This window comes from Molossus molossus, unplaced genomic scaffold, assembly GCF_014108415.1.
Source record: "Molossus molossus isolate mMolMol1 unplaced genomic scaffold, mMolMol1.p scaffold_m16_p_17, whole genome shotgun sequence".
Lineage (NCBI taxonomy): Eukaryota > Metazoa > Chordata > Mammalia > Chiroptera > Molossidae > Molossus > Molossus molossus.
In genome coordinates this window covers 37006716-37021965 of record NW_023425352.1, presented here as the reverse complement: position 1 = coordinate 37021965, position 15250 = coordinate 37006716, and the positions used below count along the sequence as shown (strand labels likewise).

At 40.1% G+C, this 15250-nt stretch overlaps 1 protein-coding gene across 1 annotated transcript in view; it reads left to right on the top strand.

Moving 5' to 3' along the window:
• The window catches only part of MBL2 (mannose binding lectin 2), a 29098-nt gene extending 27301 nt beyond the window's left edge, over positions 1-1797 (top strand). Inside the window, 2 exon segments of the mRNA XM_036265943.1 lie at positions 565-633; positions 1424-1797. Coding sequence (XP_036121836.1) covers positions 565-633; positions 1424-1797 — 443 coding nt within the window.
• The last annotated feature ends 13453 nt before the right edge of the window (positions 1798-15250 follow it).

Genomic DNA, 15250 nt, shown 5'->3' with positions numbered 1-15250 from the left:
CTTATAGAGGCCATTTTTGCCATTTTTTACACATGGCCTGCCTTATGTTCACCCCCCACCCCCCAAATATGCAACTCACAAAAATCTTGGTTTACTGAACAAACTCTGGGAAAAACAAAGCAAAATAATAAATCAACAAAAACAAAACGTCCCTAAAGGCAAAAAACTGTAATCACTTTAGTCAATATCCACCAGCACATAATAATTCCCCGAGAGATTTTTTTTTTATTAATCATAGAGTTGTTTATTTGGGGGGGGCACAACAATTAGTGAATAGCTTGGTGCATGGAGTACTATCATGCTAGGTCATCCAGTAGTGCACGTGTGTTCATGTGTGTGCATGTGCATAGTCTCTAAATACATTCAACAGATGATGAGTGATGTTTTGAGCTGGAAGGAAAGAGAGATCGTTTTCCTTCTTTTCTTCTTAATATTTTTTAATTTCCTTCAAAGCACAAATTTCAAGGTATAAGAATTTTTTTAATGTTGAAAAAAATACCCTACCTGCTTGTAGTTCTGAAATCTCTTCTCACAGTGTTCTTTCACGTTGTTTAAATTTTCTAGATTGTGATGATGGCCAGGCTATTTCAGAAATAGCAGCTCTGCGATCGGAATTGAACCATATCAAAAACGGTAAGCCTTCTCACCTGTGTTTCAGGCAGCTTGCAGGCTAGGAAGGTGGGAGGTAATAAATACTCATTATATACTGATCATTTTCTAGTACCTGGATGGGTGTTTCTCATATTCTGATCTCATGAACTTCCTCCAACCTTTCAATAGAAATGGAGGCAAAGAGAAATCGGAATACTTGCTCAAATGCACAGAGCTAGTAAGTGGCAGAGGTAGTTGATAAATTGAAGTGAGTCTGATTCCAGAGACCTCGATCCTGTACTCTTTACACTCAGTGTCTGTGTGTGTCACTGAAAATGGCACCTGTGTCTCTTTTCTTTTGTTATGCTGGTGCTGAGACCTGACGACGGGGCCTAACCTGTTCCTTCTGTGCCCTGCTAGCCAGAGGCAAATATTGTCGGACATTTTTCTTTAACCTCAAGTTAATATTGCGCTAAAATTCAGAATCACCAATTACATATGTTCTAGAACTCTTATCCTCAGGACAAAGGCTTTTGTTCCAGTCTGTCTGCAGATTAGGATTGCCAGAATTCACAAATAAAGGAATAGGACACTTAGTTAAATTTGAATTTCAGGTTAACAGTAACTAATCTTTTTCAGTATAAGTATATCCCCCAAATTGCACAAGAGATACTTATAATAAAAAAAAAAATTCATTGTTCACCTGAAATTCAAATGTAACTGGCCACACTGTATTTCATGTGGCATTTCTCCTCTAGAACCCTTTATCCAGAAAAATGCCTTGGGCTGGGCTGAAGGACAAGCCAGTGTCACCCACTTTTTCCTGTTTTAGTGCTGGCCTTCAGTATAGGCAAACGAGTTGGAACGAAACTCTTCTTGACCAATAGTGAAAATATGACCTTTGAACAAGTGAAGGCTCTGTGCTCCCGGTTCGAGGTCACCGTGGCCACCCCCAGGAATGCTGAAGAGAACGAGGCCCTCCTGAGTCTAACCAAAGGAAACGCCTACCTGGGCATCACAGATGAAAAGGAAGAAGGTCATTTTGTGGATCAGAAAGGAATGAATGTGACCTACCAAAATTGGAATGATAATGAGCCCAACAACGCTAATTCTGGGGAGCACTATGCGATGATCCTGGATAATGGCAAATGGAATGATATCAACGCAGAAGCCAAGCTTTTGGCAGCTTGTGAGTTCCCTTTCTGAGGGAGCATGTCCCTCAGGCCATGCTGTCCCTTAACCTCATCTCAGGCCCACGGTACACGTTGAAAAGACCGATCTATACCAATTTTCCCATACTCAGTACTGATCTGGCCCCATGTGGGGAATCAGAGAAAATGAGAAGAATGGACTGAAGGACAGCATGTGGAAGTGAGAAGTGAGAAGAAACTAACAGAGGAGCAGTGAGAATTTCTCATTCAGACCCAATCGCAATAATAATCACTAACAACAACAAAGTTGTAACAGTAATAATAAGCAGCGGCAATAAAAGTATTGATAATATATTTTTTTTAATATTTACTCTAAACAGACCCTATATTATGCATTTTATATTAGTTATTTACACTATTCATATAATCTATGTAATATTAACATAATTTATATAATATAATTTTTAATTAGGCTATGCACTTTTGTTTGAGTGGTGTTAACTTGCTAAGATATAAAAATAAAATGGCCTTATTTTTTCACTTACTATAAACACCTGTGTCCTGTTGAGTCTTTCTTTCTTCTTGGGGTAGAAGGCTTTACTAATGACATCCCCCAGCCTAATTTCATACCTTTCTGGCCAGCCTCAGGTATTAAGAGGATCTATTTTGTTGCTTTCTTTTGGGACAATATTTTATTTTATTTTTAATGAGACACTAAACTCTGTAAAAAACATAAATATCAAGTTAACTAATAAATGAATTTTAGATCAAGAGTCAGGATATTTTCAGAATCCTAGAAGCCCCTTCATAACTTCTCCTAGTTGATATATTCACAAGGTAAATGCTATTCTGACTTCTAGTATCATACATTAATTTTATCTATTTATGTACTTTACACAGATGGAATCATACATGCATACGTACATGCGTGCTGTCTTATGTTTTGCTTTTAGTATTACTAATTAAGTCTGTGAAATCCATTCATGTTGTTACAATGTAGCAATAGATATTTTTCATCTTCACTGCCATGTAGAGTTCCACTGTATGAATATACCTCAGTTTATCTATTCTATTGCTGATAGACCATTGGACTGCTTCCAGTTTTTGACCATTAAGAAAAAAATCTCATGAAAATGTCTGTACTTGTCTTTAGGTAGACATATGCACTACTTTCTCTTGGCTATCTATCCAGGAGTAGAGTTGATGGGTCATGGGGTAAGTATGTGTTTAGCTTCAGTAGATCCTGCCAGATTTCCAAAGTGATCAAATGAATTTACACTCCCATCAGCAATGTGTGTTAGTTCTAGTTGCTCTACCTAATTGTAAAGAGCTGATATTTTTAATCCTTTTAATGTTGGCCATTCCTGTGGGTGTAAAGTGATATTTCACAATGGCTTTACTCTGTTTCCATGACATATAATAATGTTGAACACTTTTTCATAGGCTTATTGGCTACTTGGATCTTTTCCTTTGTAAAGTAGCTGTTTGAGTCTTTGTATTTTGTTCAAATTAAGTAGCCAATATCTTTGTTATTCATTTGTAAGAGTTATTTTAATATTTTGAATATAAATCCCTTTAGTTTATATGTATCACAAATATTTTTCAAGTTTGTGATTTGTTCCCAGTATTGATTTTTGATGAACAGCGTTCTTAATATTATCAAAGTCCAGTGTATCAATATTTTCCTCCATATTTAGTACTTTTCATGTCCTGTTTAAGAAATCTTTGCCTAGTCCAAAATTTTATTTTATTTATTTTTATTTATTTATTTTTTTATCCTCACCTGAGGACTTTTTTTTTTTTTTTTGCAGTTATCTTCAGATAGAATGGGAGGGAGGGAGGGAGAGAGAGAGAGAGAGAGAGAGAGAGAGAGACATCGATGTGAGAGAAAAACATCACATTGAGTGGTTGCCACCCACACGACCCCAACTGGGGCTGGTGACAAACTGCAACCAAGGTATGTGCCCTTAGCGGGAATTGAACCCGGAACTATCTGGTCCACAGGCCGACACTCTAACCCCTGAGCCAAACCAGCCAGGGTGCCTAGTCCAAAATTTTAAAGATATTTTCATATTTTTTTAGTAGCTTTATTGCTAAACCTTCTGCTTATTCCTTTTAGATATCTACCTGATACTGTACTATTGTTGAAAAGACAATTCTTCTTCCACACACATTGAATTAGAGCAGCACCTTTTTTATAAATTGGGTGACTGTGTATGTGTGGGTCTATTTCTGGGTTTTCTATACTATTCTACTGGTTTAGTTATTGATGCTTGTGCCAAATACTACACTATCTCAATTAGCTTTATAATAGGAACCGATATGTGGTAGTATATGCTCTCCAGCTTTGTTCTTCTTCATGATTGCCTAGACAATACAATGAAGAGTTTCAGAGTATGAGTTCTCCAGTCAGGCCTATCTAAACTGGATTCACAGTTCTATCATTTAATGGCAATGTGACACTGAACATGTTACTTAATGTCTCTGTGTCAAGCCATTCATTTGCAACTGGGAGAAAATAACGATCCCTATTACATAAGAATGGTTGAGACAATTAAATAAGTTAATACCTTTAAAGTGTTTAGTAGAGTGTCAAGTGCTACAAGGCTAAGTCCTAATCCACTTAGTCATGTTTCTAGGTATATTTTTAGATGAGATCATATGGTTATTTATATGGCAAATAACACTTATAAGTTTTTGAAAATTAAACCAACCCTGCTTTTACAGAATGAAGTGTACCTGATCACATTTTATCTTCTGTATATATTGCAGGAATTGATTGGATAAGTTTGTTGAGAAAATGCTTGATTGGCTAAGTTTGATGAGAAAATGCAACTATGTTCATGAGCTATCTTGACTATTTTTTCCCCTTGAAATATCTTAGGTTTTGGTGTCAGTGCTATGGTAGCTTCATAAAAAGAGCTGGAGTTCTCATGTTTCCTATTCACTGAAATGATTTGTGTAAAATTATGCTTTAATGTTAGAGAAATTAATCAGTGAAGTCACCTTCGAGTGGTATTTTTCTTTCTGGAAAGGTTTTTAATTTCAGATTTTATTTCCTTAAGATCTAGATCTATTCATGTCTTCTATGTCTTTCACGCAGTTTTCTTAAAGTGTGCTTTTTCAATGAATTTGTCCATTTCATCTAATTTAGTAAATGTATTGCCATAAAATTGTTCCCAATATCTTCTCATTTATTTTGAATGTAAGTAGGATCTGCAAAAAATGTCTCCATTGTATTTTCATGATTATTTGTATTTTCTCCCTGTTTTTCTTACTAAGGTTCCTAGGGGTCTGTTAATTTTATTAAACTTTTTTTTTTATTATTATTGGTTGTTAATTCTCATCCAAGGATATTTCTTCCATTGATTCTTATAGAGAGTGGGATGGAGGGAGGGAGGGAGAGAGAGAGAAACATCGATGTGAGAGAGACACATCGATTGGTTGCACCCTCACGTTCCCCGACCAGGGCTGTGGATCAAACCCACAATCCAGGTATGCTCAGGCCGATGCTCTAACCATGGAGCCACAATGGCCAGAGTTTAACCTATGATCAAATTCATTTATATTTGTTCATATCTATTATTTCCTGTTGACACAGTTTTTTGGGATTTAATTTACTGTTCTTTTGAATTGACACCTCCCACCCCTGCACCGAAGGAGGTTTAGGGCACATGCACCAGTTGCGGCCTCAATCCCCGATAGGGGGCATGCAGGAGGCAGCTGATCAAGGTTTCATTCTCACATCGATATTTCTCTCTCTTTTCCTTTTCCTTCCTCTCTCTTTAACAAAATCAATAGTAAAAAAAGAAAGATATATGCTTAAATAAGAGAGAATTGATTTTATATCTTTATTCTTTTCTAATACATTCACTTAAAGTTATAAACCTCCATCTAAGGGCAGCTGCAGCGAGTAGCACTTCACAGGTTTTGATAGGTAGCTTTTGTCATCATCAATTTGAAATATTTTATAATTTTTAGTTTACTTATAGGTTTATTTATAAGTATGTCGTTTAAGTTTCCAATATATGGCAATTTTAAAAATTACTTTCCTGTAAATGATTCTCAGATTAATCCAATTATGGTCAAGCTCTGTATAAATCCAATCATTTGAAATATGTTAAGACTCACTTTTAAAGCCTAGCATATGGTTGAGAATGGTAACTATAGTATATGCACATGAAACAATGTGTCCTTTTCACGTAGTAAGGGCATCATAGGTCAGGTGATTAATCTTGTCATATCTTCTGCATTCTCACTAACAATTTTGCCTTTTAAAATTACTGAATGATGAATATTAAAATATTCAAATATGATTGTGGATTTGTCTATTTCACATTTTAGTTCTGTCATTTTTTCTCTATATTGAAGCTATATTTCTATGCACCTATAAATTTAGGATTATTATAACTTTCTGTTTTTAATCTCTTTTTTCATTATGAAGTATCCCTATTTATTTCTAGTAATTGTCTTTTATTAAAGTGTCCCTTGTCAGATACTAATTCTCCAGCTTTCTTTTGTTTAGTGTTTGTATACTCTGCATTTTCTCATTATTTACATTTACCTATTTATGTTCTTACATTCAGAGTGGTTCTTCTATTAGCATATGGTTGGCTCCTTCTGAAAATTCAATCCAACAATCAAAACTGGATCTATAGATTTATCATTTAATGGCTCTGTGATCTTGAGCTAGACTTCATTGAATAGTTTAGTCCATATATATTTTATTTAATTATGAATATAATTGGGTTCAAATATAGCATTTTTATTATTTTCATCAATTCCATCTGTTTTTTTTTTGTTTTTTTTTTTATCCTCACCCGAGGACATTTTTTCATTTTTTTGTTCAGATAGAGTGGAAGGGAGAGAGAGGAAGAGAGAGAGAAACCTAGATGTGAAAGGTACACATCAAGTGGCTGCAACCAGGGCCGGGGACAAACTGCAACTGGGATCAGTGCCCTTATTGGGAACCGAACCCGGGTCTCTCTGGACCGCAGGCCGATGCTCTAACCACTGAGCCAAACCGGCCAGGGCTGTTTATTGTTTTTTATTTCTTCTTTCCAGCCTTATTTCAGATTAATCATTTTTATTGCCATTTTATTTCATCAACTTGATATTTAAACAGGCACTTTTACATGATTGTTTTAGTGTTATCCATCAGATTACAATCTGCATCTTTGTTTTATGCTCAAACACCTGCCGAGCAACGCACAGACCTCACTTTAGTTTCATTTATCTTACTCTCCTCCTGTTTTATATTCTGTCTTTGTTATATATGCATACACTCCATAGTACATTATCATTGTCATTGCTGTATAAACAGTTAACATTCCAGCTTATATGTCTCTAGAGTTCTTTATTTCTTCCTGTAGTGTAGTGCTTTCACTTAGGATACTTTTCTTTCATTGTGAAGAACTTCTTTTCAAGTTTCCCATTTGTCACACCTTCCCTATGTGACTGCAAAAGTATTATCATCCCTGGCACCACCAAGTATATTTCTCTGCTGGACTGAGGCTAACCTCAGCCCTTGCCCAGTTCTGCAATGCCTCCAACGGAAATGTAGCTAGCAATACTCAGCTAACCTCGGAAGCACTATTCATATTCTAGAACTGTTGGTTTTCAGTGGTTTACAGTACTCAGATAGGACTGAAATGTGATTCTGAGTAATTTTCTGGCCTTTTCTAACTGTTATAGTGGGAGCATTGGCCTCCGGTCACCTACTCTGTTCTATCCAGAAGCAGAAACCCCGTTATCCACTTCATCCCTTCATTCAATCTTTTACATTCTTTATTAAGAATACATTTAGAGGACCCTGGTGACCATCCTCTTTGCCTGCTGCCCGACTCTTCATTATGGTTACAGGAAAGATAGCATTTGGATAATGTAAAAAGTGATACATTCAGATTTCTGGCTTCTACTTCGACATGCAAAGTGCTTGGAAGTCATACATACTTCTGTCCTCATGGCCACGAGAAAGCAAGCCAGACAAACGAAACATTAATGACTTTTCTTAGATCCTTTAGAGAATTGAGTCCGCTAGGCTGTCTAAAGATGAAATCCCTGTCCCTTTCTAGTAATTAAAGACTGAAGAATGTGATTTAATTCTTCTTGGTGCTTGATGGTCCCACTCTTCATTTCCTGATTCTGCTCTGGAGGAGCCAGAGGTGATCACTTTGGAGCCCAGCCTCAGCCATTTGCCCTCGAAGTGAATGTAACTCCTTCCAGCCCCTCCAAGTCAGGACTTGGTACATCCCAAACCTCCCTGGGCTCCACTCTCCCATGCTCCCAGAGGTTGGAATGACACATGGGAAGGTTACAGGCCACACTCACCAATAGAAGAAAATTCCATTGCCACTAAAGCTCATCCCAGCAAAAGTGATGGTCCTACTCTCTGCTCCCTGCCAAGAAACTCGGTTGCAACATGAGAGGAAGAAATGGAGGCTGAAACATGGATAGACAACACAGAAGAGACCCCTCAAACCTACCTTTACCATGACCACACAACATTAGGGCCAGTGCCCAGGCCACACACTGTGAATCTAAATATATTTGGGGTAAATCCCCCACTCTGTGGTTATTTTTATCAGAGTTCTGATTATCACAGGGGGAAAAAATCAGCTTCTTCAAATACCACCTCTTCTCTCAGTGAGTAGCTTTTGAGATGATATAACCATTTTGAAAAATTAACACGTTAACTCATGAGACCTCAGGTTTTACATGTTACCCCCCCTTCCCCATAGGATCCATCACCTATATTTAAAATCTCCTAATCATGCCTGACTGATGCAGCTTGGTGGTTGAGCATTGACCCATGCACCAAAAGGCTGTCGGTTCGATTCCCAGTCAGGGCACATGCCCAGGTTGTGGGCCCGATCCCCAGTGAGGGGCATGGAGGAGGCTGCTAATCGATGTTCTCTCTCATGGATGCTTCTATCTCTCTCTCCCTCTCCCTTCCTCTCTCTAAAATCAATAAAGAAAAATATATATTTTAAAAAAATAAAAATGTCCTAATCTCAACTTTCTTTTTCCAGTGCAAATTTTGTCAAGGGGTCATCCCATGAGAAGCTCCACCCTCTAATGGACATTACATCCCACATGCAAGGTGCGGTATCTCTCCCCACAGAGTTTATGGCCTCACCCTCAGACACGATGTTCTGTCTCCTCTTCACTGAACTACTCCACTGCTGGGGTTTCCTCCCCTTCTGCAGTTCTCTAAGCTCATGGGACCCCCCCTTGGGGAGGCTCCCTCTACCCTATGTTGGTGTCTATGGGAGAGGTTTCTGAAGCCTGTGTCTTCAGAGCCCCTGGGGAGGACCAGTGCAGGCTTTCTGCTGTGGGGGTCTCCCCCAAATCTGCTCTCTTGCAGCTCTGAATTATCAAAGCTTCAGACAAATTGCACTCTTTGGCATCAAAAAAAAAATTCTTTCCTGACATACTGTTTTCTGTTTGCTTTTTTCTCTCTTCTTCCTTTCTCTACTGTCTCCTCTCCTTTCAAAGTTTTATTACATAAGACCAAGAAATAATCCTGGTTTATAATAAACCAATATTCTCTATGACTTGAGGTTAGGCAAAATTTTCTTAGAGTAGAAAACTCAATAATCATTAAATGAGAAAATGAGAAATTAGTTTTCATCAGAATGAAAGATTAATTTAATTTCTTAAACAGTAACAGCACATATGCATACACCATGCTCTGAAGGAAATATTTGCAAAACATATATTGGTCAAAACATATCCAGGATATAGAAACAACCCCTACAACTCCATAAAAAATCCCACAAGAATCTGAAGGGTGCTCAGGGACCAAGGGGTGGGAAACAAAGCCCAGGGCAGGGTGTTCTTGTGTCTTCGGTCAGAAATTCACACTCCTTGATCTTGTGGGTTGAATTGTGTCCCCAAAAAAGACATGTTCAAGAGTTCACCCCTGCAACCTGTGAATGTGACCTTATTTGGAAATAAGGTCTTTGCACATTTAATGAAGTTAAGGTGATGACATCAAATTAGGGTCGGAGCTAATCCACTGACTGTTGTCCTTATAAGAAGAGGAAAATTTGGACACAGAGAAATGAGACACACAGGGAAAGTGTCATGTGACCACAAAGGCAGAGGATGAAGTGATACATTAACAAGCTAAAGAATGCCAAGGATTGGCAGCAACCACTAGAAGCTAGGAGAGGGGTGTGGAAGAGATTCTGCCTCAGAGCCCAACTGGAGGAACCAACCCTGCTGACACCTTGATTTTGGACTTCTAGCCTTCAGAATGAGAAAGAATAAATTTCTGTTGTTTTAAGCCCCCAGTTGGTGGTAATTGTTACAGCAGCCCCCGGAAACGAATGTACTTGGCAATTGAGAGACCCCTATTCCTTTAGTGTTCACAGGAAAGTAGACTATACTGTTACCTGGTAATCAGCCTCCTACTCTTCCAGAGAGAGAGAGAGAAAGGGGAGGAAGTGTGGCAAGGAGGAAGAGAGAGAGAGAGACACTGAGCTATTTAGTTATTCCTTATTGTCTCCCAGCAAGAAAATCTCTCAGGAACTTTCCAGAACCTCCAGAAATATTTATTCCTGATTCTGGCCTCACATTCAGCCCTAGATCTGATCACAAGCAAGGATCAACCCCACCTGGGGAATTTAAGCGAAGGGAGCGGGCTACTATGGGGTATGTGATTCAAGGGCTAGGACCTGCCAGCACCCATTAGGAAAATGGTGGTTTTGACTTTGATCCCATGTTTCCAGTGGACTGAAGGTCAGTCTGGACAAGGAGCTGCAGGCCACCCTCAGGCAGACATTGGGCTTTTAACAAGGGGAGGGGGGGAACTTTGCAGCCTTAGGAGTCCATGTACCCACAGCAGAACCTGGTCATTACAATCCAAGTGACTCGTGGGGAGTCTGCTGGAAGAGGGCCAGGAGAGAGGCAGAGGGGTTCACAGCTTGAGTGCCTCATAACTTAATTTATAGAGGACAGTATCAGCAAGGAACAAGAAAAATGAGTAAAATCCGGTCACTCAGCAACCAAAAGTAATTTCTCGGAGTCTGTCATGTGCCACATTTTGTTCTTAGGAGCTTTGCACCACGCCCTGATACAACATCTTTTAACAGATGAGGAAAAGAGAACCTAAAGGTTGAGATACGTGTAGAGAGGTCACAGTCAGTATGAGGTAGCTTTAGTAGGTTGCAAATCCAGATCTTACTGCAAGTCCATTTCATCAAGCACGTTCTCCATGTTATCCCATATACCAGAGTCATAAATAACTTCAGGCCACTACTCTTGTTCTTTCTCTCAGTTCCTGGCTAGGGCTACCTAACCAGGCCCTTCTGTTCAGACCTAACTTTTTAATGTTTAAGAAATTAGGGTGTTCTTCTTTGTGTTCTACTGAACTCATGTCCCACTCAGGCGCCAAAAGAATCACAGAAGATGCCGATGAGACAGGTGGACACACTCACGCCGAAAGACAGAATGACGCACACAAAAGATGGTTAGGCAGAACCCTACGTACACACATAAACATACACACAAGAAACACTCAAAGAGACACAATACCCAAACCAAACACATATAGACAGCACACATACACAAACACACAGTTGCATGAAAGCACACACAGACACTGATCAAAATCCTAACTTTGGCCCCTCTGTGCTCCAGCTCTGACCTTGCAGGATTCAAGATCATGGTGGGAAATAGGACCTTTGCCAGCAGTTGATTGTCAGCCCAGTGAGAACAACGTGTCTACGTGGACACTACCATTGCTACCCCATGAGCTAGAGAAGAACACAGACATCATTTGCTTCATGAAGAAGGTTAACACTCATACTTACCTAGGCCTGAGAAGGCCCCTCACCCAGAAAGTTTTTCTACATGAATAGGACCCCTATTTGGTACCCAAGAGATGCTTGATGGGAAGGACAGAGAAAAGTGCGTGGAAATGGGTCACAGAAGGACATAAAGTGTGTATGGTCTGTGTCATCGTCCGTGAGTTCCACATGCATCAGATGACTAATGCCTGTTTCTGAGTAGGAACTCTCTCAGGCCACCTCTGAGGGCAACAATATTTGAATAGTAATTTTCAGGTAGGGCCCATGTAGTATGAACAATTTTATATGACAAATATTAAAATGGGCTTTGTGATGGCCCTCAAAGAGATGTCCACATTCCAATCCCTGGAACCTAGAGTATTACCTTATATGTCAAAAAGAGTGGATATTACTTTATATGTGATATCATTAAGTTAAAGTTCTTGAGAGGAGAAACTTACTTTGCATTTTCTGGGTAGGCCCTAGATGTAACCACAGGTATCCTTATCGAGACAGACAGAGGCATTTTGGTGACAGGCACACAGAAGAGAAGACACGGACATGGAGGAAGCAATGTGTCCATGGAGCCACAGGCCAATGGATACCTGCAGCCATCAGAAGCTGGAAGAAGCAACAAACAAATTCTCTGCTAGAGCCTCAGAAGGGAGTGTAGCCTTTGACACCTGATTTCAGAAGCAAATATATTTATTTTGTTTTAAGTGAGCTAGGTTGTGTTAATTTGCTGTGGCAGCCCCAGGAAACCAATGCAGTACTCGTGAGAGTTGTTCTTCAAGACTAGGTAATGAGACTGCAGAATTCTGCAGAAATGCATAAGGCCTGTCCCTGGGACAGTCTCTATGTTGTGACCACCAGCAACAGAGACACCCTCTAAAGGCTGCCTGGGAGCTCGAAGGCCACCTCCAGTCCCTCTTCTCTCAGGAAGGTCACCTTGTCATGAAGAGATGAGGAGAAGAAGTCTTGAGGTTGTGAGAACTAGAATTCTTCCCTTTCTGGATGCTTTCAGCCAACTGATTTTTTCTGGGTCCTTTTCCATCCTTGTCCCATTCCTTTCTGCCTTGATATGTGGCCTTACTGATAATGGTCCCTTAACCCCTATACCTGCTTATGTCCATGCTCAACTCCAGGTCTTCAATAACAGCAACCTTGTCGACTAAATCAGCATGGATGGTCTGTTTGCAGTATCTTTATTTTGATTCCCATTTTTGCTGGGAGTGGCTCTCTCCTCACTTTCAATAACCCAGAAGCTTAGCAGGACTGCCTCTCTGTTCCTGCCCCATGGTATGGTCTCTATCATAGGGCTTAGCTGGGGAGTGGCCACAAAAGAATAACAGAATGTACTCATTGTACTCATTAATAAAGAAGTAACTTGCGGAGTGGGGGCTGAAAATGGACACACACACACACACACACACACACACACACAGAGTTCCCTGCCACATTTGGCAGAAAGATAGTCCAATTAAAACGTCCTGCATAGCCCAGCTGGTGTGGCTCACTGGTTGAGCATTGACCCATGCACCAAGAGGTCACCAGTTCAATTCCCGGTCAGGGCACATGCCCAGGTTGTGGGCTCAATCCCCAGTGGGGGGCATGAAGGAGGCTGCCAATTGATGTTCTCTCTCATCGATGTTTCTATCTCTCTCTCCCTTTCTCTTCCTCTCTCCACAATCATTAAAGAAAAATTATCTTTAAAACAAAAAAACGTCCTGCATAAAATTATTAAGCTTCCCGTTCTGCTTCTGAACCAGCACATTAGGAAGAATATTTTAGAGTGAAATCACCAAATATTCAGTAGCAGCAGAATCAGACACACTTCTCAGTACACCCCAGACAGCTGACGCTCAGGTACTGATCGGGTAGACATTAGGGAATCCTGCCTTCTGGGTGGTGAGCACCCTGACATTGTCAGTATGAAAGCAGAGGCAGAAGCATCTTATATGCAACTGAAATAGAGCAGTGCATGTTTGAATCGTTAAAGAAAACTGAAGCACATTAAAATTCATGGAGTGTATTTGAGCAAATGCTAATTTGAACTGGGCAGTGTGAAACTGAAAGCCGTTAAGAGTACTCTGCTGACAGCAGTTAAGGTCAAGGTTTACACAGAGAAGATGTGGAAGCAAAGCAAAGACATTATTTGATTAGCTACAGTTTAATCAATTGCTTTATTTGGGAAAGCCCAGTTGGCTGTTTGTCCTTGCTTGTTCTTAAGTTTCGTTTTCTGGGCTCACGGGCAGTAACTGGGCTAGGTTTTGGTTTCTAGTGCAGACTGCCAAGTCATTACAGCCACCTCAGTCTAACAGGTTCTTGTTTAATTAGTTTAGCAATACTTAGCAAAACTAAAAACGATTTTCAATCAAAATCCTACATGGAACACCTTATCAGAAAATATTATCTTTTTTTGTATTTTGAAAAGTTAAAATTTTATAGCTTTATTGATTTTTTTTTTTTTTTCTTAGAAAGAAGGGAAGGGGGAGAGAGAAAGAAACATTGATATGAGAGATACATCAATTGGCTGCCTCCTGCACGGCCCCCACTGGGGACAGAGCCTGCAACCTGGGCATGTGCTCTGACCAGGAATTGAACCAGGACCTCTCAGTCCATGGGACAATGCTCAATCCACTGAGCCACATGAGCCAGGCCACGTGAAGCTCCGTAAGGATCTCCAGATAGGCTCCCTTTCCTGCTCCCACCATCTTGACATAGTCTGTCTCCCGTTGGTGGAATACCTCAGTGCATTCTCCTGAGTTTACCTTCTCATTATAATAGAAATCCATGAACACAGTCTTCCTGGGATTTGGGGACTATTTCAGAAGAGACAAAGCCTCTACAACAAAGACCCATAAGTCTTATCCTCAGTGTTCTGTGATGTTGGAGCAAATCCAACCTGATGTTGGAGCAAAGGACTCTCAGGCCCCACTTTTCATACTGACATTGGCCATGGCACTGGATTTATATCCTAACAGCTCTAAATAGCCAATGAGGGACACGTCTCTTAAGCTTTCAACTTAAAGTGAGTGTGCCATTTTCCAAGAATGGGAGAAGGGAGGAGGTCACAGCACAGCCTCCTGGTCCCTCGGGCATCCTGAAGGGCAGGGTGAACCAGGGGCAGACGAAGTGCTGCCCTCGTGAGGCTGACTGCTCCCATCGACGACTGCAAAGCTGCGGAACTGTTTACCCTTAGGAGGCTCCTGACGGGTGTGAGTCCACGAGAGATATCCAGGGACAATAGAAAGACAGTTCTAGTAACATGAGCGATTTTAAATTTTCTAGCATGCACATTAAAAGAGTAAAAAGAAACATGTGAAATTAACTTTGATGAAATTTACCCCAAAGTATTCAAAATATCATCTCAACATGCAGTCCTGTAACTATTTTCAGTTATTTTTTTTCTTACAAAATCTTCAAAAGTGGGTGTACATTTTGCATATACAGCACATCTCATTGGACTAAGCATATTCCAAGTGCTCAATAGACACACATGGCTGGTGGCTCCCTATTTGGCTGCCCTGGAGTCCAGAAGTGTGACGACTAGTTTTACATGTCAGTTTGGTCAGGCTGTAGCACCCACTTATTTAATCAAACACTAACCTAGATGTTGTTGTGAAGGTATCTTCCAGGTCTGGTTAAGGTCTTGCCTTTTCTCAAAAGCACACACTGGTAAGAGTTTTGCAAAATCCTTGAAGTCCTTCAGAA